At 41.2% G+C, this 26,503-nt stretch overlaps 1 protein-coding gene across 3 annotated transcripts in view; it reads right to left on the reverse strand.

The window, feature by feature from the left end:
- The window catches only part of ercc8 (excision repair cross-complementation group 8), a 73,145-nt gene that overhangs the window by 5,627 nt on the left and 41,015 nt on the right, over positions 1-26,503 (reverse strand). Inside the window, exons 11-12 of one of the 3 annotated variants that reach the window (XM_043689347.1) lie at positions 20,043-20,132; positions 2,211-2,319 (exon numbers count right to left, since the gene is read on the reverse strand). In XM_043689347.1, the coding sequence (XP_043545282.1) occupies positions 2,251-2,319; positions 20,043-20,132 (159 nt within the window). In that variant the 3' untranslated portion in view covers positions 2,211-2,250. Of the gene's footprint in view, positions 1-1,047; positions 2,320-6,758; positions 6,789-20,042; positions 20,133-26,503 lie in introns of those variants that run through there. The other 2 variants (XM_043689359.1, XM_043689354.1) reach the window with 2 other exon arrangements.

A 26,503-nucleotide genomic window follows, 5' to 3' on the forward strand; every position in this document is an offset into this window, starting at 1 on the left:
GGAAATGAGGGAGAGTGAGAGGGGGAGAGGAGGGAGTGAACGGGCGGGCAAGGGGGAAGAGTGTGGCAGGGGTAGTAGGCAAAAGGGGCGCAAGGTGTGGCGCGAGAGGAGTGAGCGAGAGGGAGGAGCAAGGGGGCAGCATGGAGTGGAAGTAGTGTGGGGAGTCATATATGGAATGAACTGCCCAAGGATGTGCTGTAGGCTGGTAGAATTACAACATTTAAAAGGCATCTGGATGCGTATATGAATGAAGGGGAAGGGTTTAGAAGGATATGGGCCAAATTCTGGTAAATAGGAATAGATTAACTTCGGATATCTAGTCAGCATGGACAAACTTGATGGAAGAATCTGCTTCCATGCTGTACATGTCTATGACTCTATGACAGCTACACAAAATGTCAGGATGTCCCTCTATTCATTACCTAGCTAAAGGTAATCTTTACATGCTGATGGGCATTTCCTATTCCCGGACACACAAAAGATAGAAGCAATCTTCTATTTATTTACCCGTGAAATACGAGTGAGTGAATGAGAGAGAGAGTGTGAGAGAAAGAGAGTGAGTGAGAGAGAGAGAGAGAGAGAAACTGTGAGAGTGAGTGAGTGTGAGTGAGTGAGTGAGTGAGTGTGTGTGTGTGTGTGTGTGTGTGAGTGAGTGTGAGTAGAGAGTGAGAGTGAGAGTAAGAGCGAGAGCGAGAGCAAGAGAGCGAGAGCGAGAGCGAGACAGAGCGATGCCTGCTATTCTAAGGGTTCTTGTTTCTTATGTAGCTTACACAAGTCAGACCCAGGCAATATTTTGCACGTTCATTAAATAACGATCAGGAGAAGAAACCTGGCCACATTTAAACCAATCTTCCTCAGGTTAATTTAAAGAAAATTGCAGCTGCTATCCCATCAAGTCAGCACAGATTCAGGATTAATGCTAACTTCTTCCTTACCCAGCATATTACCCATTGTTAATCAAATTTCTGATTTGGATACTGCAGGAATGTTAAAATAGAGCAAAACTTACATCTGTGCTCAACTGCTATTAGTGTCACAATTTCATTTTGTTATTGTTAAATATAAAATGAGTAAAATTTGTTTTTGGTTTGATTTTATTGTATTGACTTTCAAAAACTTTGTCTAGTTGGCAAATTTTTTTCACAGAACAGATTTAAAATGCACAAATTCAACATTTAAACTTAATCCCCAGTATTCAATCTTTCAGCCTTTCAAGTTTAAAAAAAGTTCTTTTCAAAACAAACACTTCATTTTGTCTATATGTATAAAAATGTTTAATGCACTCTATATTCTGGGAGTCGAATCATTTCCAGTAATTCAACTTTCCAATTTCTAAATAAGTACTTTAACAACATAGTTACCAGCCTTCATCACAAACACAAAAATCTTTGGACAACTGCAAATGGTAATCTGAAAATTGAAGGAACCAAGTGGACCAGTCAACTGTGCAACCACGACATACTTGAGTTTATCCAGCAACATCATGTGACTCTAATGACCATTTGGATGCAAATTTGTTGCAACAAAACCCAGTTAATTCCAGTTATTTAAATTATAGACCAAGCCTATGAATGTGTGTGTGCTGGCATCATGCATGGAGCCAGAAACTACCTGGTTGAGATTGGTGAAATTGATTGTTATAAAGAATCATTCAACTTGGAAGTATGCAACGTTATTTTTTTGGTGAAGAGAACTGGTCAATTATTAAAAGGGTAAGCACTGGAAACTAATAAGAGCAATATTCTAAATATTTTACAGTATCTCATGTTTTAAATCTTCATAATTAATTATATTTTCATCTTCTGTGCCCAGCAGGAATCAATTCCATACTGTGCTTTTTTCCCCACAAGGACCGGCAGGTTTCAAATATCTTATCTCTCTTATAAATGAATCCGGACGTGACTTTCAGCACATTATCTGACTATGATCCAAATAAACATGTTTTCAATGGGGTAATTAGGCAACAGTCAATAGTTGGAAACAATGCTGGTATTTATTCTCTCTTCCAAGATCAGGGAGAAGGACCTGTTGTAGCACCACTACAGCACTGAGGTCAGTAACTGCAGATCAGTCCTGTAATCAATCCAGGTTTCTATGGCTTCATACCATCAAAGGTATACCCACTAAGTCATTAGAATTGCAAGTGCTTCATCTGATTGTCATTCTACATTTGAACAGATGTGAGCTATTCTATAGCTGTATATACATACATTAAGAGTTTTTTGATGCTCCGAGACAGTAAACTGTATTTCAGTTTTCTTCATCACTGCTGCTCCAATCATCCTGGAAGGTGAGGCTCTGAGAAGTCCCAACTGCAGACTGGCAAAAAAAACAGAAAAAATTGATAGTCTAAAATTCATGTTTTGTTGTTTCATAGTGTGCAAATTTATTATTTATCTAAAATAGATACAAAATCGCTAATTCACTCATTATTGAATTTTTAAGTTGTTTCTTGCAACTTGAAACTTAGATAACTTATTCAGAGTTGAAATTGTTCTAAAAGTTACACACATTCTACAAAAAAATCTGCTTTCTTCTCCTTTAAAAATAAGCTAATTTTCCCAGATAGATCAGTTAAACTTAAAGATATGCTCATGGGTGCATCAATGCTATATCTTCATAGAATTATTAGAAGGGTACAGAGAGTGGGGGGGGGAAATTAATTCTGCAATGTCTAAGTATTGTTCCATCTCTTCAACAATCTGAAAATACTTCACCACAGAGAAACTCCAAGCATAAGTACCAGTTGAGGCAATCTAAGCAGAGACTGCAACTGAAAACTAATATCTTCAAGGTAGTAAATACTGTATGCAATACATACAGCTATTATTAAGATACCAGATTGTTCTTTTCAAGGACCAATGCATATTTTTTTTAATGAAAAATTAGTATCTCTATCCTGCACAACTGTTTCTTTTAAGCAATGATCAGAACACAGAGAACAAACTCATTCTTCAAACAAAACAAGGCTCTGCATGGCAAACAGGTTAGTAAGGTTAATCATGTTGGATCCAGGGAGAGCTAGCCAATTAGATATAGGAGACAGAGGGTGGTGTAGAGGGCAGTTATTCTGACTGGAGGCTGATGACCAGCGACATGCCGCAAGGAACAGTGCTGAGTCCATTATCATTTGTCATTTATATTCCTATCCAAATTGTTTATATAAGAAATTAAGCTTGCAGATGACACCAAAATTGATGGTTGAATGTACAGTGAAGAGGGTTACCTAAAGGTTCTTGATCAACTGGGCCAGTGGGCCGAGGAATGGCAGATGGAGTTTAATTTTGGGAAATGCGAGGGATTGTATTTTTGGTAAGACAAACCAGGGCAGAACATACACAGTTAATGGTAGGGCCCTGGGGAGTGTTATCGAACAGAGCAGTCTGAGGGTGAGGAAGAAGGTGCTTAACAGACTTGCCTTCATCAGTTAGAGCACTGCGTATAAGGGTTGAGACATTATGCTACGGCTACATAGGAAATTGCTAAGGCCACATTTGGAGTACTGCATAAAATTCTGGTTGCCCTGCAATAGGAAGGATGTTATTAAACTGGAAAGTGTGCAAGATTGACAAGGACGTTCCTGAGACTGGAGAGTTTGAGTTTTAAGAGAGGCTGGATAAGCTGGGACTTTCTTTCCCTGGACCATAGGAAGCTGAGGGGTGACCTTACAGTGGTTTATAAATTCATGAGGGGCATAGCGAAGGTGAAAGTCAAGGATCTCCAGGATCGGGATGCCCAAAACTAGATGGCACAGGTTTAAGTTGTGGATGTACATTTGCTCACTGAGCTGGAAGGTTCATTTTCAGATGTTTCATCATCATACTAGGTAACATCATCAGTGAGCTTCCAGTGAAGCCCTGGTGTTATAGCCCACTTTCTATTTGTGTATTTAGGTTTGCTTGGGTTGGTGATATCATTTCCTGTGTTTATGTTATTTCCTGTTTTTCCCCCCTCAGGAGGGTGAGAGATGGGATCCAAATCAACACGTATGTTGATACAGTTCTGGTTGGAACACCATGCTTCTAAGGATTCTTGCGTCTCTGTTTGGCTTGTCAGAGGATGGATGTGTTGTCTCATTCAAGGTGGTGTCCTTTCTCATCTGTATGTAAGGGTACTAGTGATAGTAGGTCATGTCTTTTTGTGGCTAGTTGATGTTGATGTATCCTGGTAACTAGTTTTCTAGCTGTTCGTCCAATGTAGTGTTTGTTATAGTTCTTGCAAGGTATTTTGTAAATGATATTGATTTTGCTTGTTGTCTGTAAAGGGTATTTTAAGTTCATTAGCTGCTGTTTTAGTGTGTTGGTTGGTTTGTGGGCTACCGTGATGCTAAGAGGTCTGAGTAGTCTGGCAGTCATTTCCGAGATGACTTTGATATAGGGGAGAGTGGCAAGGGTTTCTGGACGCGTTTCCAACTCAGCAAGCAAACTTACATCTAGATGGCATAGGTTTAAGACGAGAGGGAAAATATATAAAAGGCACCTGGAATGCAACCTTTTCCACACAGAGGATGGGGCTTTTATGGAACAAGCTGCCAATGGAAGTGGTCGAGGGGAATACAATTATAACATTTGGAAAAGTACATGGATAGGAAATGTTTACAGGGACAAGGGCCAAAAACAGGGAAATGGGACTAGTTCAGTTTAGGAAACCTGGTTGGCATGCACAAAATTGGGCCAAAGGGTCTGTTTCCGTGTTGTTTGCATTTGAAACTCTCTGAGTTATTCCACGGGATGTTTCACTTCCGCACATATTACCCAAAAGATAGCACCTTCATTGGTAGAGTACACCACCACTACTGCACTGGAGCATGCAGTTCATTTTTATTTTGACTAATGTTTCGTTAAATACATTTCCCACCACTTAGCTGAGCATACCTACTCTTGTTAATCTTTCTCCCTCCCTGAGCTTAAATGCTCACCCATTACTACAATGAAAAACTGCAGCATTGGTCAGGAGAACACGGAGACCCTGCAGCTGTGGTGTACCTAGATTTCCAAAAAGTCTTCGACAAAGTGCCACACAAGAGGCTCCTGCATAAGATAGAGATGCATGGTGTTACAGGTAAAGTATTAGCATGGATAAAGGATTGGTTGACTAATAGGAAGCAAAGACTAGATTACTGACATTGTGGAAACAGGCCCTTCGGCTCAATAAGTCCACACTGACCCTCCGAAGAGCAACCCATTCCCCTAACACTACAGACAATTTAGCATGGCTAATTCTCCTGGAGAGGACACATCTTTGGACTGTGGGAGGAAACCGGAGCACCCGGAGGAAACCCATACAGACACAGGGAGAATGTGCAAACTCCACACAGACAGTCACCTGAGGTGGTGATTGAACCCGGGTCTCTGGTGCTGTGAGGCAGCAGTGCTAACCACTGTGCAGCCCATGAGTGGGGATAAGTGATAAATGAGTACTATTCTGACCACAATTATTCACAATTTATATAGATGATTTGGAGTTGGGACCACGTGTCATGTGTCAAAGTTTGCAGATGACACTGAAATGAGTGGCAGAGCAAAGTGTACAGAGGAACATAGATACTTTTAGTGAGCACACAAACGTCTGGCAGATAGAATACAATGCTAATAAACAGAAAGTTATCTATTTTGGTAGGAGTAACAGTAAAAAGATCTACTACTTGAATGGTTAAAAAATTACAGCATGCTGCTATGCAGAAGGACATGGGTGTCCTTGTGCATGAATTACAGAAGGTTGGTCTGCAGATACAACAGGTAATTAGGAAGGCAAAAGGAATTTTGTCCTTAATTGCTAAAGGGATTCAGTTTAAAAGGAGGTCATGTTGCAGCTGTATTTGGTGCTGGTGAGGCCACAATCTGATGTACTGCATGTAATATTGGTCTCCTTACTTGAAAAAGGATGTACTGGCACTGGAGGGAGTGCAGAGGGGGTTTACTAGGTTGATTCTGGAGTTGAGGGGGTTGGCTTATGAGGAGAGACTAAGTAGATTGGAATCATATTCATGGGAATTTAGAAGAATTGGGCGGGGGGGGGGAATCTTATAGAAACATATAAAATTATGAAAGGAATAGATAGGATTGAAGTATAGAGGATGTTTCCACTGGCAGGTGAAACTGAGACAAGAAGGCATAACCTCACAATTAGGGGGAGCAGATTTCAGACTGAATTGAGAAGAAGCTTCTTCACCCAGAGGGTTGTGAATCTATGGAACTCCCTGCCCAGTAAAGTAGTTGACGCTACTTCAGTAAAAGTTTTTGAAACTAAGTAGATTCTTTTTTGAACTAAGGAATTAAGGGTTAGGGTGAGAGGGCGGATAAGTGGAGCTTAGGCCATGAAAAGATCAGCCATAATCTTATTGAATGGCGGGGCAGGCTCGAAGATCTAGATGGCTTACTCCTGCTCCTAATTCTTATGTTATGAGATGCTCATTTGACAATTATGCACTCTACAATTCATTCAGGGATGTAGGTGCGTTGACTAGGTGAGATTTGTCTGTCCCTAATTACCCTTGATAAAGTATTGGTGAGCTTCTTGCTTGAAGTACAGCAGTTCACTTGGTGCAAGTACTTCCAGCACTTTGAGGAATCAGGTTAGTTACTCATCACAGAATTCCAAGCAACTGACCTTTTGTTACTACCATATTAAACGGTTGGTCCAGTTCAGTTTCTGTTTAATGGTAACCTCCAGGATGTTGATAGTGGGGGAATCAGAAACATAAATGCCACGGAATGTCAAGACCTGATTGCTACATTTCCTGGTGACTGCTTAGCATGCCCGTAGTGTAAGTGTCACTTTATTTTACTCTGAAATTACAAACCATGTATTATACAATCCTCAAGTGCTTCAATAAATACTTTTGAATTGTAATTGCTGTTTTAATATAGGGTAACTCCAAATGTTTTGTTAGTAATGTTGGTTAAGTGATAACTTTCGCACACCAGAAGCATTTCTCTGCTAGTTATACAGTCAACCTGCTCCAATATCTACCTTCATCTCTGAAAAAGATGAATTTTCATTACACACTACCAGAATTCAAACAGGTAAAATAAGAAATTAGGAACTTGCTTATTCTTAATAAAAGTTTCTCTAAGGACTTGTCCATAAATCTTGTAAGCATTATGTGATGCAAAGTATTGTTGCACTTATAATACTTTTCCCACTTAAACTACTATTACTGCCACATCGAAGAAAGATTGAATGATACATTTACATTTCTTAGATGTATCTTTTTCATCCAGATGTGCCTACAGTACACTATAGGTATGTACCAGACTATACCCTGAGAAACTTACTTGCAAAACAAATATTTTAAATTAGCAAAAACGAAATATTGCATTCTAAATCAGAAATGAAAAAGAAAATGCTCAAAATATGCAGGTAAGGCATTCAGGCTGAAGGAAGATCATTTTGGTTAATACTGATGATTTTGTTTGCATTCACATACCTCGCCCTCCACCCCATTTTAATGTTTCTTGAAGGTACCGACTTGCATTGCAATACACCATAATTCCTGGAGTACTTAACTTAAATATGAGCCATGATAGTGAGCATTTAAGGACAACACAAACCAACCAAATTCTCTTTAAACCAGATACTGGTGATCATATACCAGACTCAACTGATCTTTGTCCTTTGTAGCCTGGTCAATTCTGAAAATAGCCTTTAATGATGAATAAGATCAGGTAATCTTTACAAATCACAAATCAAACCTCGGAGGATTCAAGATGGCGGTGATCTAGGAAGATTACGTTGCAGAGTTCTGCACTGCATTGCAAGCAGGACAAAATTCTAACCCACCCTACCTGGGCCACTGCGATATCCTGGGACTCTGGAAAGGCCATCAAGTCCCAGGAAACTGTCGGAGAGCAACTTACCTTGGTTTTCACCATTCAGGGAATCTGAAGAAGGGAGTAGGTACATCAGAAGCCAGGTCTGCGACCCACACTGCAGGATCCTCAGACTCTATTTCCTACCACATCCTGGTAAAGGAGCTCACGAAATCTCGCAAGACGTTGGGGAAGCAGATAGAGGAGAAATTGGCCCTAATCTCTATTGTGTTGCAGAAACATGAACAGCAGCTGGGAGACCTGGAGAAAAGGATGGATGAGGTAGAACACAGAGTCACAGTGGTGGAAGTTGATACCGATACCTCCAAGGATAGGATCCAGGCCCTGGAAATGCAGATCTGTAATTTGCTTGACCAGGTTGATGACCTCGAGACCAGGAGCAGGAGAAAAAAAAATTTGGATCATCAGTCTGCCGGAAAGTAAGGGAAGTGAGCGGCCGGTGGAATTTATTGAGGACTGGTTGGCGAGATTCCTTAACATGGAGGCTGGAATGAGAAGTTTGAAGATTGGGACGGCTCACCGGGTCACAATGAAGAGGTCAGGTCTCGATCAACGACCTCGTCCTAACTTGGTGCGGTTTCATCACTATACAGAAAAGGAGAGAATTGTGGAAGCTTCCAGAATCCAGGGGAAGGATCCGAAGGCCTTAGTTTACAAGGGCTCTGAGATCATGTTCTTCCAGGTCTTCTCAGCGGTGGTGATCCAGAAAAAAACATCCTTTGACAGCATCAAGAGAAAACTGAGGGAGCTCGGGATCAGGTACTCTCTGAGGTATCCGGCGGTGCTTCTGCTCACCTGAGATGGATCTATACATGTTTTTGACACATTGGAGAAGGCACGAGACTTTATGGACAAATTAACTTAATCTGAACAATTTAGTATGTACAAATAGTAGTGTTGTTTGGGTATGTTTTCTTTCAAAAAAAAGAGGAAGTCTGGTCGGGGCTTCCTTTTCCATTTTTTTTATTGGTAATAATCTGGTCTAAACTATGCCCAGTGGCGGTTGGGATGTGTGCTTTCAATTTCTAAGTTACATTATACCAAAGGATGGGTGGGGTACTTACTTTTTTTTCCCCCAAACTTTCTTTGTTCACATTGTTATTTCATGGTATATTTACTTTCTTTTCTGCTTGTGTTTGTGGTGCGGCTCAAGCTCGTCCGGGAGAAAATGGTTGGGATGGCTAGATGCCTACTTATGCCCAGTTTAGGTATTTAAATGCCCTGGTTGCTGTATTGGCAGCAGAATGGGAAATTGGGTTTTGGAATGTGTAGATGACCCCTTTGGGCAGGGGGTGAGTTCCCCTATTCAGTGGCATTGGCATTTTATATGTTGGTTTGTTTTTTTGGTTTTGTTGTACATAGTCTTTGGTAGCTTTGGTTTCAGTTTATGTAGTTTTTATGTTCGATGCATCTTGCGACACTAAGGTTTGGCTATTTGTAATTAGAGTTCCTCCTCTCTGGAATCTGAATGTTACTGCAGAAGGTTATGGCTAATGACTTGATTAAATGGTGTTCCTAGAATATGAAGGGGAGTCACTCACCAATTAAAACGGTACACTTGAGTCTTAGAAAGGAAAAGGTGGATATTGCTATGTTACAGGAGACACACTTGGACGAAAGGGAGCATTTGAAACTACAGCAGGCTTTGAGCGGGTGTTCTTTTCATCGTTTAATATCAGAAGTAGGGGACTGGTTATATTGATTAGGAGAAAGCTCCCATTTAAGTTACTACAGTGTGTTAAAGACACACAAGAGGTTTGTAATTGGCAAAGCTTGAATAAACAGGGAAGAATATGGTGTTTTGCATGTTTACTACCCTCCAGTCCATCCCCTCAAATTTCTGGTAGATGCATTCTCTAAATTAATCAGTCTCGAGTCCCAGCATATCATTGTAGGGGGAGATTTTAATTGTCTTATGGATCCTACAGTAGACGGGTTGCCCAAAGTCCCCTCGATACCCACTGGACAAACTAAACAATTAGTGGATCTGTGTGTGGAGTTAGAGTTGGTGGACATCTGGAGGAATCTCCACACTACAGACAGGGATTTTACATGTTTTTCCAATCCACACAGATGTCACACCAGGATTGATATTTTTTCTGATGCCCGTGGCAACCCTGGACTTGGTGGCATCCTGTAGGATTAGTAATATTACCACCTCTGATCACGCTCCAGTGTACCTGTTGGTTAAGATTAAGGATGCTACAGTGGGCTTGAGGTACTGGTGGATGGATCCCTTAAGGATAATAAGTTTGTGGCGTCCTTCTCTATGAAATTTAAGGCGTTCCTAGACATTAACTCAGGCTCGGTTAGTAGCTCATCCGTCGTTTGGGAAACTGCCAAAGCCTATGCCAGGGGGTTAATGATTTCCTACTCTGGTCAGTCGGATGTGGCTGAAGGGCAAGCAGCAACGTCTCCTTGAAGCACAGTTGAAGGCAGCTGAAAAGGCTTGCTTTGACTGGCCCTCGTTGGCCAAGCTTCAGAGGATTATGGTGCTGCAGTCTGCATTGAATTCTGTGCTCATGCAGACAGCAAAGGTGCTTACTTTTGCAAAACAAAGGTGATATGAGCATGGTGACAAATCTAGCGTATCTCCCTAGGAAAAGGAGTGCCCCTCAAGCCATTACGTCAATTAGGGAAAGGTCTGGAACGTAACATGTGATTCCAAAGATTAATGCCACATTCCAGAGATTTTACCCTGAATTATACCAATCTGAGGGTTGAGAGGATGGGCGGGCCAAGATGGAGTCCTTTCTCAAGGATCTGGTGCTCCCGGGTCTGACCCCGAACAAGAGTCTTTTCTCAAAGCCCCCTTATCAGAGGAAGATGTGCAGGAGGCTGTGAAGCAGCTTCAGAATGGAAAGGAGCTCAGTCCTGATGGACTTCCCAGCGAATTCTATGAGGAATTTACAAGCATATTGTCAGGCCCAATGCTCAACATTTTCAATGACTCGTACAGTCATGATTGTCTCTTGCCATCTCGAAGAGTAGCCAATATTTTGTTTATTCTTGAAAAAGGGAAGGTCCCAGAGAACTGTGTTTCTGACATGCCTATTTTACTCTTAAATGTTGACTTTAAAATCCTCTCTAAGACTCTTGCGTGAAGGCTGAAAACTGTGTTAACATCTATTGTTAAAGAGGACTTGACGGACTTCACAAAGGGCCGCAGATCCTCCAATAATCTAAGGAGGCTGCTTAATGTAATTCAACAACAGTCAATCCCAGGATTGGTGATTTCTCTAGATGCAGAGAAGACATTTGACTGAGTTAAGTGGCTGTACTTCTTTTATATTCTGGAGCGGCTTAGCTTGGCTGAAGCCTTTATAAGATGGGTAAAGGTTTTCTACAGTGACCCTCTCGCTACAGTCATCATCAATGCAATTTTAACATTTTTCACGATTGCTTTGTACATTGGTGATTGAACCATTGGCGAAGGCCATTTGTAGGAATTGCCAATAGATTGGCTCCAGAAGTGGGGTCAAAATTACACAAGATTTCATTGTAGGTGGACGATGTCCTCATTTTTTTGTCAAATCCAGCAGTTTCAGTGCCTCGCCTGATACAATGCATCAGCTCGTTTGCCACCTTTTCGGGTACAAGATTAATTTTGCAAAATCAGAGGCTATGCTATGCCTATGGTTGGTCTTATGAAGGTGCTAAGTCTTGAGGGTAATTCTCGATTCCCAGTTGAGTGGTCACAAAGGGGTTTTATATATTTGGGCATATTCATCACTCTAGTTTGTGATTGGTTGTTTAAAGGAGAAAGTGAGGTCTACAGATGCTGGAGATCAGAGCTGGAAATGTGTTGCTGGAAAAGCGCAGCAGGTCAGGCATCATCCAGGGAACAGGAGAATCGACGTTTCGGGCATAAGCCCTTTAAAGCTAATTATGTTCAATCATTTGACAAAATCCAACAAGACCTTCAAGGATGGGAGGTGCTTACGGTCTCATGGTTAGGTCAGAAAGCTTTTCAGGTGAACATTCTTCCCTGTTTGGTTTTCCTATATGGATGCTCACCCTGATTTTCAATAAGCAAATGTTCAGGAGACTTGGTTTACCTCTTTATTTGGCATTGTAAGTGGCCTCTTATTAAATTAGCTGAACTTGTGAGTGATTGAGTTTATGGGGACCCTTTTTCAATATGGTTAGATATCAAAACCTCTCAAAATGCCCCCCTACTAGTTTGGACAAAATGAGGACAGTTAAAGAATATTGCCTTAACGCAATAGTTATCAATACTGTTAAAACATGGAGGTCAATTCGGCAGAGGGAAGGCAATATTGGCAAAACATCTTTTCTTACACCTATAGTGGGTATACTGGATTTTCAACCGGGGATGATGGGTTAAGGATTCAAACATTGGCAGCTTGAGGTGCATCTTGCACGGGGGATTTATTTGAGAGAAACACAATAATGTCTTTTGATCAGTTAGCGTGGAAATACGAGCTATCTAGCAGGGACCTCTTTCGTTTTTTTAATGTTAGGGATTTTATGCAAAAAAAAACTACACTTGTGACTGATCCCTACAAAGTTGACAGAGAGGAGCGAAGAACACACTTTCTGTCAGCACTTTGAATCATCAATTGTGTGGGGTGGCCCTCAGTTGAGTTTGATCGACTCTGCAGGATGAGGGAGAGAGAGCTAGGCATTAAGGTCTCCTCAGAGGCATAAGAAGATATTTGGGTAAATGCAAGAAAGATATCAATTTGGAATAGGACCCATGCTTTCCAGTTGAAGTTTCTCCACAAGGTCTACTTGGCTCCAGATTGCTTGTCAAAATTTAAACGAGAGTATCTTCAACGTGCCTCAAGTGTAAACTTAGTACAGGCACTCTTACCCATTGTCTCTGGTCCTGTGGTAGGTTTCAAACATATTGGAGTGGTGTGGCAGGTGCAATGGAGGGGATTTTGGGTAGAAGAGTGGAGAAGGACCCAATCTTTCTTCTTCTTGGCCTGCAAGTGTATTCTGTGTAGATGCACATAAGAAAAAAACCTTTGCAACATCCTCACTTTCTGCACAAGAAAGAATATCTTGTTGGGTTAGATGTCCGAACATGCCCCGGGCCTGTTGGGTTGGCGTAAGATTGTTATGGAGCATATCCCCTTGAATTTTCTTACAAATATGGTACACCACAAAACTTAGAATTTCTATTGGACATATAGACATGGCCACCCTTTTTGGAATAGCTGGACACAGATTTGTCTGCCACACGAACAAGGGCTTTTATATAGCCATAGCGATTGTGCTTTCAGAGTCCAATATCCAGGCAGGAGGAACTGCAAACATATAAATATCTGAAAATTCATGCTGTCGATATTCGAGAGTTAGTGTTTTGTTTTGCTGAGCTGTATTAATATTTATTTGTTGTTAGTTATTATTTGTTTAGTTAAGTAGTTCATTGGGGTTTTTAAAAATGTATGTTTGTATATATTTGGGTTTATACAGTTTGAGTTTTGTGAATTTTTTTTGGTGTTCTTCAAAACAATAAAAAGGAATTGTATTGATTTGTATTTGTTATAATATTAGAAAATCTACATTTCAATAGAAAATATACTTTTAAAAAAATCAAATCCAAAACTTTCTTTGTGTGGCTCAGTTTCATAGCATATTATGCACATCCAGGAGTGCAATGTTAAAATAGTTATAAAACAAAGAACTTGCAACATTGTGCTCATGATGTGTTTACATTTCTAAATTCCAGAAATGACAAGCCACTAATGTCAGTTAATAACAATTAGAGACCAGTGATCTTCTGTATTAGACAGATGTGAAATCAGAGGATGTGTTTCACAGCTGCTTCTGGAGAAGCCATATCAGATGTCTTATGCAGAGAATGATGCCGCCCAATAGAAGAAGGGACACAAGGAATTAAAATAAATATATGAACATATTTGGTTTTTAGATTTATTTTTGGAGCATCATGTGGTCAACCCCACAAGGGTACAGGCAATTCTAGATTTATTGATGTGCAATGAGTTAATCTGAAATTATTAGGAAGCTTACGGTGAAGGAACTTCTTGGGGCGAAAGTAACCACAATATGATAGAATTCACCCTGAAGTTTTTGAGGGGGAGAAGCTGGAATCAGATGTAACAATATTATGAATAAAGCCAACTACAAAGACATGAGGGGAGGAGCTGGCCAGAGTTGAGTGGAAGGAAAGATGGTGGAGCAGCTTTGGGGCGAATTCAGAAGGCACAGCAGCAATTTACCCCAAGAAAGAAGAAATATATTAAGGGGAAGATGAGGCAACCGCAGGTGATGAGGGAAATCATGGATAGCATAAAGGAAAAAGCATATTATGTTGTGAAGATCAGTGGGACAACAGGTGATTGGAAAGCCTTAAAAACCAGCAGCAGATGACTAAAAATGCAATCGGGGGAAGAAGATGAAATTTGAAAGTATCCTAGTTCGTAATATAAAAGAAGATTGCAAGAGTTTTCTCAGATATATAAACGGCCAGAGAGAGGCAACAGTGGACCTTGGACTACTGGAAAGTGAGGCTGGAGAAGCAGTAATGGAAAACAACTAAAAGGCAGAGGACCCAAATAGGGACTTTGCATCAGTTTTCACAGTGCAAGACACCAGCGCCATACTAGAACTTCAAGAGTCTCAGGGTAGGTGTTGGGGAATCTGAAAGATCTGAAGGTGGACTGAACCCCACGGTTCTGAAGAAGATAGCTGAGGAGATTGTCAAAGCATTGGTACTGATCTTCCAGGAATCACTGGAGTCAGGGAGTGTCCCGAAGCACTGGAAAATGGTTAATGTTACATCCCTGTTTAAGAAAGGAGGGAGGCAGAAGACAGCTTAAACTTGGCCATTAGTAAGATTTATAGTTCATTAGGGAGATATTACAGAGTACTTGGTAGTGCATGGTAAAATAGGATTGAGCTGAAAATGTGTTGCTGGAAAAGCGCAGCAGGTCAGGCAGCATCCAAGAGCAGGAGAATCAATGTTTCGGGCAAGAGCCCTTCTATTCCTGAAGAAGGGCTCATGCCCGAAACGTCGATTCTCCTGCTCCTTGGATGCTGCCTGACCTGCTGCACTTTTCCAGCAACACATTTTCAGCTCTGATCTCCAGCATCTGCAGTCCTCACTTTCTCCTAAAATAGGATTGAGCCAACATAACTTTATTAAGAGACTGACAATTCTATGAGGGGATGAGAAGCAAGTTGGACAAAGGGGAGCCAGCGATCTATTTTGATTTCCAGAAGGCCTTTGACAAAGTGCTGCACAGGAGGCTGCTAAATGAGATAAAAGACCATAGTGTTAGGGCCAAGGTACTGGCAATTGATAAGAGAATTGGCTAACTGGCAGAAGGCAGAGAATAGGAATAAAGGGTGGCAGGCGGTGACTACTGGAGTTCCACAGACATCTCTTTTGGGATCCTAACTATTCACATTATACATTAAAAATTTGGACAAAGGAATTGAAGGCATTGTTGCTAGGTTTACAGATGATTCAAAGATAGGTGAAGGAACAGGTAATGTTGAGAGAGAGCAGCGGAGGCTGCAGAATGATTTGGACAAGCTGGAACGTTGATCAATAAGTGGCAAATGGGAAACAATGTGGGAAGGTGCAGAAGATAGAGACACAGGCTATTTTGTAAACTGGGAAATGCAAAAAGGTACTTGGGAGTCTTGGTCAGGATTCTCTTAAACTTAAGATGTAGATTTCGTTGGCAGTTAGGAAGGCAAATGTAACATCACATTCATTTCAAAAGGCTGAAAATAAAATAAAAGATGTACTGCTGAGGCTGTAAAAAGGGTCTGGTCAGAATGCTTTTAGAATATCGTGAGCAGGTTTGGGCCCCTTACCGAAGGATGGATGTGTTGGCCTTATGGAGGGGGTGGGGAGAATGTCCACAGCAGGTTTACAAGAATGATTCTGGGGATGAAGGGTTTGTCATACTGGGGGCAATTCAGGACCCTACGTCTGTACTAAATGGAATTTAAAAGGATGAGGGGGGAATTGACTTGAAACTTACAAAATACTGAGAAGCCTGGATAACATGGACACAGAGAAAATGTTTCCACTAGTAGGCAAGACTAAGGCTTGACAACACAGCCTTAAATTGAAGGCATGGCCCTTGAGAACTGAGGCAGAGAGAAATTTCTTCAGCCAGGGTGTGGCCAATCCATGGAACTCATTGCCACAGAGTCATAGAGTGTATTTAAGACAGAGTTAGATAGGTTCTGGATTAGTCAGAGGATCAAAGGTTATGAGAAAAAGGAGAATGGGGTTGAGAAATGTATCAGCCACAATCAAATAGCAGAGAGTACTCAATGGCTGAATATCCCAATTCTGCTCCGACATCTTATAGTTTATCTTCTGTCTGACCTACGTAAACAACATAAAAACGGACCCACATCAGACAGTTCTCTTTTGGGAAACAAAAACAAAAATGGTAGATGCTGGAAATCTGAAACAAAAACAGAAATACTTGGTAAAACTCAGCGGGTCTGGCAGCATTTGTGAACAAAAAAAACAATGTTTTATTTTTGCTCCAGTGACCCTTCTTCATAAGGAGAGAATAGAAGTCTGCAGTTTTGTCACTTATTTTTTAAGAGTATAACACGTTTTTAAAAATTCATAGACCAGCATTTATTGCCCATCCCTAATTGCCCAGAGGGAAATTAAAAGTTAATCGCATTGCCGTGGTCTGGAGTTGGGCAGCTTTCGTCCCTCAAGGATGTCAGTGAACCAAATGGGTTTTTCCAACAATCAGCGATGGATTCATGGTTATCATTAGTCTCTTAATTCCAGATTGTTAGCGAATTCAAATTCCACCAGCCATGACAGGATTTCACCTATGTCCCCACAAAAATGCCTGGGTCCGTGGACTAACTGTCCAGTGATAACACTCTGACTACTGATCATAAACTTTACTAATAAAAGCAACATCGTGTGTTGTAATGAAGTTCAAATAAATACAGAGGAACCTCAATTATCCGGCTTTCGATTATCTGGCAAGATCACAAGGTCCCGATGCTTGGCTAAATAATATTATCTGGCATTCAATTGCCCAGATTTCAATTAACTGAACAAAATACTCCCCACCAGTGTACTTCAGATAATTGAGGTTCCTCTGTATAAAGTCAGCAACTACATATTTTATCTCACTAGTTGGTTAAAAAGACAACACTGGATATGAGTTTTGCACTGTAAAAACAGCAGAGGGAATTTTAATATTTTGCAAAAATGTCTGTGGAATTGGTATGAAAGTGACAAAGAAAGTATGTATATTCACTATTTCACAATGTGTACTGCACCTGAATTGCTAAGAATTGCAAGCATATACTTTGACAAGAAGTTGTCATGATTCGAACAGAAGTATGCGCCTCCCTTATTGGAATGCTGTCCCAGAAGCAGGACATTTTTTCATGCTGCATAGGTGGAGTGAATGTCTCAACAAAAATGCATGAGAGATGACATCAAAATCCCACGAATTTCAATATCTGTCATATTTGTTGTGTTGTTGGTGAGTAATACTGATCTGCGTTCAGTTAAGTTCGACAAAATACTCCAGTGAAAATTTGACAATAAACATCAGCAAAGTAACTTTTGTGCCTGATTCTGTATTTACACATATTTGTCAATGCCATTGAATTATAGTCATAAGAATAAATTTTGATTCACTGATGTTTCCTTTTGCTAACTGACACACACCAAGTCCAAGTGTAACATTGCAACTGTTTTGCTGAATGAGATCAACAAACGGAGAAAAATACTCAAAACAAATATTGACTCTAATTTAGCTGACAGCATGATCAAACATGCTTTTCACCCTGTAGGTTTCTTTTTAAAAAGTTTACTTGCGGGACAAGAGCATTGCTGAATGGCCATTATTTATTGCCTGTCACTAGTTGACCTGCCTTCTTGAATCACTGCAGTCCACGTGCTTTAGGGAGATCCACAATATCCCTCGGGAGGGAATTCCACAACTTTGACTCAGTGACAGTGAAGGAACAGCAATATATTTCCAAATCAGGTTGGTGAGTAGCTGACAGGGTAACTTTGAGGAGGCAGTGCTCCCATATACCTGCTGCCCTTGTCCTCCTAGATGGAAGTGGTCATGAGTTTGGTAGGTGCCTAAAGATGTTTTAACAAACTTTTACAATGATACAAACAAGCGTTGGTGGGAGAGGAAGTGGATGCTTGTGGATGTGGTGCAGATCGAACAGGCTTCTTTATCCTGGATGGTATCGAGCTTCTTGAGTACTGTTGGAGCTTCACCTATCCAGGGAAGTGAACAATATGCCACCACACTCCTGACTTGTGCTTGATTGATGATGGACAGGCTTTGGGTACTCAGGTGGTGAGTTACTTGCTGCAGTGTTCCTCACCTCTAACCTACTCTTGTAATGAGTCCATTTGAGTTTTTTTTTTGTCAATGGTAACCTCGAGGATGTTGATAATGGGGAATTTAGTGACGGTAATATCATTGAATATTAAGGGGTGGTAGTTAAATAGTCTCTTATTGGAGATGGTCAATGCCTGGTATTTGCGTGGTGAGAATATTATTTACCAATTGTCAGCCCAAGCCTGGATACTGTCCAGATCTTGTTGCATTTAAACATAAACTGCTTCAGTATCTGAGGAGTCATGATTGTTAGTGAAGATTGTGCAATCATCAGTAAACATGCCACTCCTAGCCTTAAGATAGAAGCAAGGTCACTGGTAAAGCAGCTTAAGACTTTTGGGCCTGGGATACTATCCTGGAGGAACTCCTGCAGAGTTGTGCTGGAGCCGAGATGACTGATCTCCATAAACCTATGTGCAGCGTATGACTCCAATCAGTGGAGAGTTTGCACCTAATAACCACTGATTCCAGTTTTGCTGTGATTGCTTGGTGCCATACTTAGTTGAACGTGACCTTGATGTCAAGGGCTATCACTCTCACCACACCTTGAATTCAGTTCTTTTGTCCATGCTTGAACCAAGGCTATAATATGGTCAGAAGTTGAGTGGCCCTGGCAGAACCTAAACTGGTTGTCAGTGAACAGGTGATACCTCATTTTCTAAAGTGAAACTAAACTTGTTCTATTTTGAATCATAGAAGTATTCCAATGATCCTACATTGACAAGTTCCATAGTCTCTTTCAGCACCCCTTCAAACGTAATTTCCTGACTCATGTAGACACCTGCTCTACTTCAAGCATTTCTTCAAATGACAAGTAACATTAATTAGGAAAATAAGAAGTTCATAAACTTTCTCCATTATGAGGAACAGCTAAAAGCCAGGCAGCCTGGATGCTGGAGCTAGGTCCTTTCTAGTCTTTTTGTCATCAATGTTTGGACTTAGTTGTATGGAACACAATCTCTGAATGTGCAGATGACAAAAATAGGAAGTTTAGCAAGAATACAAAAAAAAGGGCATGGTGGGTAAGGTAAGTAGATGGCAAAGACAATTCAATGACAATAAATGTGAGGCATACACTTTACAATGAATACAAGGAATGGGAGCATACACTTAATGAAAACAGATTATTAATGTGGAGGGGTTCAAATACGTAGAGAAATAAAATTTGTTTGCATGGCACCATTTCCCTGGGAATCACCGTAAGTCTATGTATTGCTTCTTGAAGTTATTCTCCATTGCTCCTTGAAAGTGTGCTTGCAGCTAAAGCCATAGTTTTCTACACTGTATACAAGGGGCATAGATTAGAAGAGGGAAAAGTAGCAACACAAATGGGTTCAGTGCTGGCTCTCTTTTCAATACGCTGTAAAGGAAAGGGCATTAAAGCTAAGTAGAACGCACAAAGAAATGTTACCAGGGAGATAGAGGGTTAGGAAACTAAAGTCATGAGGAGAGATGTTGGCTGGTGGGACTATTTTCACAAAGCATCAAGTAGATTTAAGAGCTTTTCAGTAACATGAAAATTATTTCCTTCAATTGCGGAGTCACTGATGACAGGATTAATCAGGTCAAAATTGCCATAAAGAGTTTGAGGAGAATTATTAAAAGAAATGTATGTACAGCATGCAACAGTTGCTAGCAACTAATATGTATTTTGATCAAAGTGAGTAACTATTTCAAGCAGAGAATGTGGGAGAAGATTCTGGATCTATTTTGAATTGATCTCGATAAGAGGCAGCACAGACGCAATGTGCTTAATGACCTCATTCTGTGGTTGAGATTTCACAATGTCGAATGAAAAGCAGTTTTATACAAGTGAAATATGCTGCATAATTTCTTTTGCTCTTACCCCTTTCGGTTCATCATTTTCCACACTTGTTCGTCCAAGATCAGGAATCCACGCTAAAATATTAACATCACTGCCACCACTATAAAGTTCCTGAAAAGAGAAAATTGAAGAAAAAGAATGCTTTCTCATATGTCAAAAAATTCTCTCTGAAAAGCAGGACTACAGCAAGGGAGTGAAGAAAGTCACAATTTTCCACAAAAGTAGGTGTTTTTATCATGTAAAAAGAAATAACTGTAGGGGCAACTTAAATTCAAAGTTCCCATTTCTTTATTTTCCCACTATGTACAATAGATTTGGAACTTCAATAATGATTTATCATGCTTAAGCACTGTGAACGTAACAAAATGCCCCAAAAACATTTAAAAATAAAACCTCAGGTTGTACAAAATGACATTAAGTCAAATAACCAAATGTCTGGTCAAAGAGAGAGATTTTAAGGGATGTGATAAGGGAGGAAAAGGAGGGAAGGGGGGGGGGGCAGAGAGTTGTTCAGAAGAAATTGCCCATCTGAGGAATAAATACAGAAAGTGTGGAGAAACCCAGCCTCTTTGGTGAAAGATCAAGAGTTCATGTTTAGAATCTAACATGACTTCTTCAGGACGGAAGAAGGCTAGAAAAGTGATGGGTTGCTCAGTTGAGGGACTTGGTTGATGAAGATGTATGCACCAATGAATAAAATCAGGGATGCTCAAGAACCCAGAATGAGAGGACGACAGTTATCTCAGAAGGTTGCGGGGTTAGAGGAAATAATGAAATAAGGAGGAGAAAGGCCACAGAGGAATTTAAAGGCAAGGATGAGATCATGGAAAATCAATACATTGTTTGAGCAGCAGCCAGCACAAGTCAGAGAGCTGAGCAATGATAGGATTTGGTGGAGTTAAAGTCATGGGCAACAGAGCATGACCTCAAGTTTATGCAGCGCAGAAACTAAGAAGCCAGACGGGAGTACAATGGAGTAGTCAAGAGTAAAAGTAACAAAGACATGATTGAGGGTTTCAGCAGCAGCTTGGACAGAGTCAAAGTCAGGCAATGTCTCAGAGTTTGAAGTAGGCAGTCTTGATGATGGTGCAAATGTGGTCAAAACCTAATCTCAGACTCAAACATGACTCCAAGATTGCAAATAATTTTCTTTAAATCTCAGACTGGTGCCAGTGAAAGAGATGGAGTTAGCATGCACAGAGTGGAATTTGAAATAGGAATGGAGAACAATGACGTCAGTTTCCCTGATAGTAATTTGAAAAAGATTTTGCTCATTACTCCAGTACTGGCTGGTCAGGTATGCGGTCTGATAATTTAGCCACAGTAAAGGAGTTAAAAAAGGTGAAAGTGCAGTAAAGCTGGGTATCACTACGGTACATGAAAATAGCTACTTTCAGATGATGAAACCAGTGGGCCACATTTTGCTGAGGAATCAAAAGGTTTCAAGGATAGATTCTTCAATGATACCAGAGGTAATGGTACAAAAGAAGACAAGCCACTGCAAGTGATGCCCCAACTATGATTAAATAGATACGTTTGCAATCAGAGTCGAGAAGTGTGGCACTGGAAAAGCGCAGCAGGTCAGGCAGCATCCAAGCAGCAGGAGAATCAACATTTTGGGCATAAAGTCTTCATCAGGATTTTGGTAGGGGGGGAAGCCGAGAGGTAAATAGGAGGGTGGGTGTTGGCGTGAGAAGGTAGCTGGGAAGGCGATTGGTAGATGCAAGTGGGAGGTGACAGTGATAGGTCGGAGGAGACAGTGGAGCGGATAGGTAGGAAGGAAGATGGACAAGCAGGACAGTGCAAGAGGATGGTGCCGAGTTAGAGGGTTAGATCTAGGATGAGGTGGGAAGGGGAAATAAATAAGCTGGTGAAGTCAACATTGATGTCGTGTGGTTGAAGGGTCTCAAGGCGGAAGATCGGGTGTTCTTCCTCAAGTCATTGGGTGGCTTGGATTTGGCAGTGGAGGCTACCCAGGTCTTGCATGTCTATGGCGGAGCAGGAAGAGGAGATGAAGTGCTCAGCCACAGGGCGATAGGGTTGTTAGGTGTGTCTCTCTCTGCTGGATGTGGAAGGATCCTTTGAGGTCTTGGATAGAGGTGAGGGAGGTGGTGTGGGTGCAGGTTTTACACCTCTTGCAGCGGCAAAGTGCCAGGAGAGGATGGGAGGGTGGGTTGAGGCGTGGTCCTAACAGGGGTGTCACAGAGGGAATGGTCTCTACGGAATGCAGAAGTGGAGGGAAATGTATCTCTGGTGGCAGGGTCTGATTGCAGATAGTGAAAATGGCAGAAGATAATGAGCTGTATCTGGAGATTAGTGAGGTCAAAAGTGGGACCAGAGGGGTTCTGTCCTTGATGCAGTTGGAGGAGTGGGGTTCAAGGGCGGAGAAGAAGTGGAGGAGATTGCTGGAGAGCATTGTTGATCATGTGGGAGGGGAAATTGCGGTTCTTGAAAAAGGAGGCCATCTGGGATATCCTGTCGTGGGATTGCAGCTCCTGGGAGCAGATACTGTGGAGGTGGAGGAATTGGGAGGAAGGAATCATGTTTTTTCAGAAGATGGGTGGGAGGAGGTGTAATCCAGGTAGCTGCAGAAGTTGGTGGGTTTGAAATAGATGTCCATGTTGAGTCAGTCACCAGAGAAGTCCAGGAAAGAAAGGGAGGTATCTGAGATAGTCCACATGAACTTGAGGTCAGGATGGAAGGTGTTAGTCAAGTTGATGAACTGTTCAACCTCCTCATGAGAGCACAATGTGGCATCGATACAGTCATCAATGTAGCAGAGGAAAAGATGGGGGATGGTGCAGTGTAACTGTGGAAGATCGACTGTACTACATGTCCTACGAAGAGGCAGGCAAAGCTGGGGTCCATGCAGGCACCGATGGATACCCCTTTGGTCTGAATGAAGTGGGAGGATTTGAAGGAGAGGGTGAGGACCAGGTCTGCCAATCGAATTAATGCATTGGTGGAGGGGTACTGTTCAGTCGGCAGGAGAGGAAGAAACAGAAGACTTGGAGGCATTTGCCATGGTGGACAGATGTGTATAGGGACTGGATGGGAGATCCTCTGAAGTGATCAGGTTGTGGATGTTCTGGGAGATGATGGTTTGGAGATGGGAGATTAGGTCATGGTCAAGGGGCAGAGGCAGGAGGAGGTGGTATCCGTGAGTTGGCGCTTGGGTTCAGCAGCGTAAAGATTGGTGCGCCAAACTACCACTGTGCACCCCCCCCCCCCACCTCACCACCCCGTCTGCTGGTTTGATGGTAGTTGGAGTGGAGAGGGGGCTGACCTTTGCGAGTGTGAAAGGTTGGAGTGGGTGAGAGGGGTGGACAGTTAAGGCAGTCAATATCATAGCAGCAGTTAGAGATAAAGAGGTTAAGGGTGGGTAACAGACCAGGATGGGGTGTCTAAGTGGATGCAGTATGTTGGAGGTGGGAGAAAGGATCCTCAGAGGATGGGTGGGAGTAATTAATAAAAGCAGTCCATCATGCTGGATAATGATGGAGAAGTATTGAAGAGTGATGACGTGGTTCAACTGTGTCAAAGATTGCAGACACGCCAAGAAAAGGGAGGAGGAATAGTTTAGCTTTGTCACAGTTACATTAGATGTAATTTAATGATTTAAGAATTGTGGCAGAAATACAAGGGGAGGGATTCACATAATGTACTTGAGGGACTTGAGAGGAAAGGCAGGCTCAAAGAACATTACGGTCAAGCATTGGTTTGGTGAAGAGAAGGCTGTTGACAGCTGATTTAAAGAACAGAGGAGCAGCACCTGAAGAGAAAGAATCAGTGACACTGTGAGAAACAAAATAGAAACATCTGTAAAAACTCAGCAGGTCAGCTTTCTCTCCATGGATGGTGCCAGAGTTAAAGTTTAGGATCCAGCGGCACTTTTTCAGAACTCTGAGCCCAATGACCCTTCAAAAAGATCTGAAGAACCCAATGTTAACTGTGTTCTCTCTCCAGTTGCTGTCAGACCTGCTGAGTTTTCCCAGCAATTTTTATTTTTGTTTCTGATTTACAGTGTTAGGGTTGTCTATGACGGTGTAGCACAGAATGTACGACAGCTCCCTACGGCTGACAACAGTTAGAAAGCTTGGGAAAATATTTGCTTAAAGGTAGCCTGCACAAGTTAGAACAATAATAGCTCTGTGGACCCAAGCTAACAGAAATGAGACAGAACATGCAGCTGCAGTTGTTTATGCACAAGAACATTTTATACTACAATTAATTTGTAAATCTCTCTAATTATTTAATCAATGTGTTGCAATACTAACAGTAGGTTTTAGACAAGATCCTTGAAATAATCATAGATATAGATTCTGAACTAGTTATAGAATCATCTATGTACAAAAATCACTAAAAGCATTAGAGGAAAAGATTCAAATAAAATTATTAGTCAAACCAGTCTTGGATCGTAAAAGCAGCCCCCATATCATTACAGAAATAATTAAATCACAGGGACAGAAACTTGCACACATTAGTATGTGGGTTGAATGAACACATTATATGAGACCCAAAGATAAAGATAGGGGTGCCTAGTAAATACAGTTAGAAAGAAATTGCGCATAACTCATTAGCTGAAGAATTCTAACATGGGGTGTAACCATACAACTTTGTTGGAACTGATAATATAACAGTTAGCAAAAAAATCAATTGTATTTCCTATGAGGTTAATAAGGAATTTAAAAAAGATCCTTAAGTGATACGCAAGTATCCAATGAATTGGTAATTAACATAGTGCAGCTGGCAAATGTCTGGGAAGGAATGTACTTGAATACAGTGTCCATTGTGAAAAGCCCCAAGGAGGAGGTAGGTGTGTCTGGGAACATCAGGAAACCATGGAGGATCTGGGATTGACCATAAGCCTGTCCATCTCTAGCCGGGCAGTCACATGATTAGCTTAACTGGAAATATATGTAACTTATTCATAATACGATTGGTTTGCAAATGTTAAAGGCTGGATGAAACAAATATATAAAAACGTCTACTTTCTTTTGTTCAGTGAAGAGCTCTTCGGGTTTTCAGAGGATTTCTTCCCACTGGTTCAATTTCAATAAACTCTTGGTCTTTGATTTTTTTTGTTTAATGATCAGCTAACATACACACTAGGAGCAAAGTTGGATGATTATTTCAGTGGGAACAGGCTTGGGAGAGGGAAACAGGTGAGAGGACTCACCTGGATGAATTTGGAGACCAAATGATGGGAAATTTTAAAAAATCAATTGGAAACATTAGAAGTTTAGACAGATGAAAGAGAAAGTGGAAGTGAATAGATATATTGATCCTGGTATTGAAGAAATTCAGCAGCTCCCTGTGATTACTAATTGAAACATATCAGTAGTTGCATAAATGGAGGAAACAGAACATCAGCAGCTACATAGCTGGGGTTTTAAAAAGTATAGTTCTCAGTAAAGTTTGGGGGGGGGGGGGGTGGAAGAGAAGAGGTGGTGTGATGGAGGGTGCTAATCTTTCAAAGGATGTAGAAGGAGGAAGGGTTCCAGGAAGAGAAGAGAGACATGGGTGACAAATGATACAAGTAAGTGTTCATGAATTGATACGATAAGGCTCACTAAAACATAAGATGTATGACTCAAAACAGCCAAGAGTTTTCTTGCCAGCTTCCCACAGACTCCAATTTTGTTAGGAATTCTTGATGCCACACTCAATCAATTGCAGACATGATGTCAAAAGAAGTCACTTTCATCTTTCCTCCAGAACTCAGCTCTTTTCTCCATGTTTGAACCAAGGCTGAACCAAGGTCATGAGTGGCATGAGCAGAATCCAAACTGAACAACTAAGGTTGAAATCAAAAACATCAAATTGTTTGAAGAGATGGAGAGAGAAAGCAGTGAAGATAACTCTCAAGAACATTTTAGCATACAGGGTGGGTGGTAAAGAAGACAAAGGGATGGAAAAAGGCAAGATGCTCAGAAAAAGCACATGCCAGAACAATAATGGTTGAAGCAACTGATGGAAGGTGTAACCATGTGGAAAGAGTTGTAAGAAAATGTGTCAAGATTCCTCAGCAAAGTTTCCACGGCCATGACATTGTACAATCAACCACAGCAAGTTTAGGGATGTAAGGGCCTTGATCACAGCAAAATGGATATTCCGAACTATAATACAGAGGTATACACAGCACAGAAGGGCAGGGTACCCAAGAAAGTACAAACAAAAGGCGTAACGAAACAAGAGAATAAAACAAGGGATCTAGAGCAGCAGCCAAATGCACCTGAAATGGACTCAAAGCTCAAGTTACAGAGGTAAAGCTACTTAAATATTGAAACATAAAAGATTGATCATAGGTGGGAAATAGAGATAATAGGAAGAAGCCCTGAGTCAAGTTCACAAGTTCCATGCTCAGATGACATAAGGTGGGAACATCATAGAACTGTTTCATGAATTTTCTGAAGGCAGATCTCTCTATCAACAGGAGGATATATTATAACTTCAGGAGAACTGAATGGCAGAAGTTACTA

This window comes from Chiloscyllium plagiosum, chromosome 1, assembly GCF_004010195.1.
Source record: "Chiloscyllium plagiosum isolate BGI_BamShark_2017 chromosome 1, ASM401019v2, whole genome shotgun sequence".
NCBI classification, from domain to species: Eukaryota; Metazoa; Chordata; class Chondrichthyes; order Orectolobiformes; family Hemiscylliidae; genus Chiloscyllium; species Chiloscyllium plagiosum.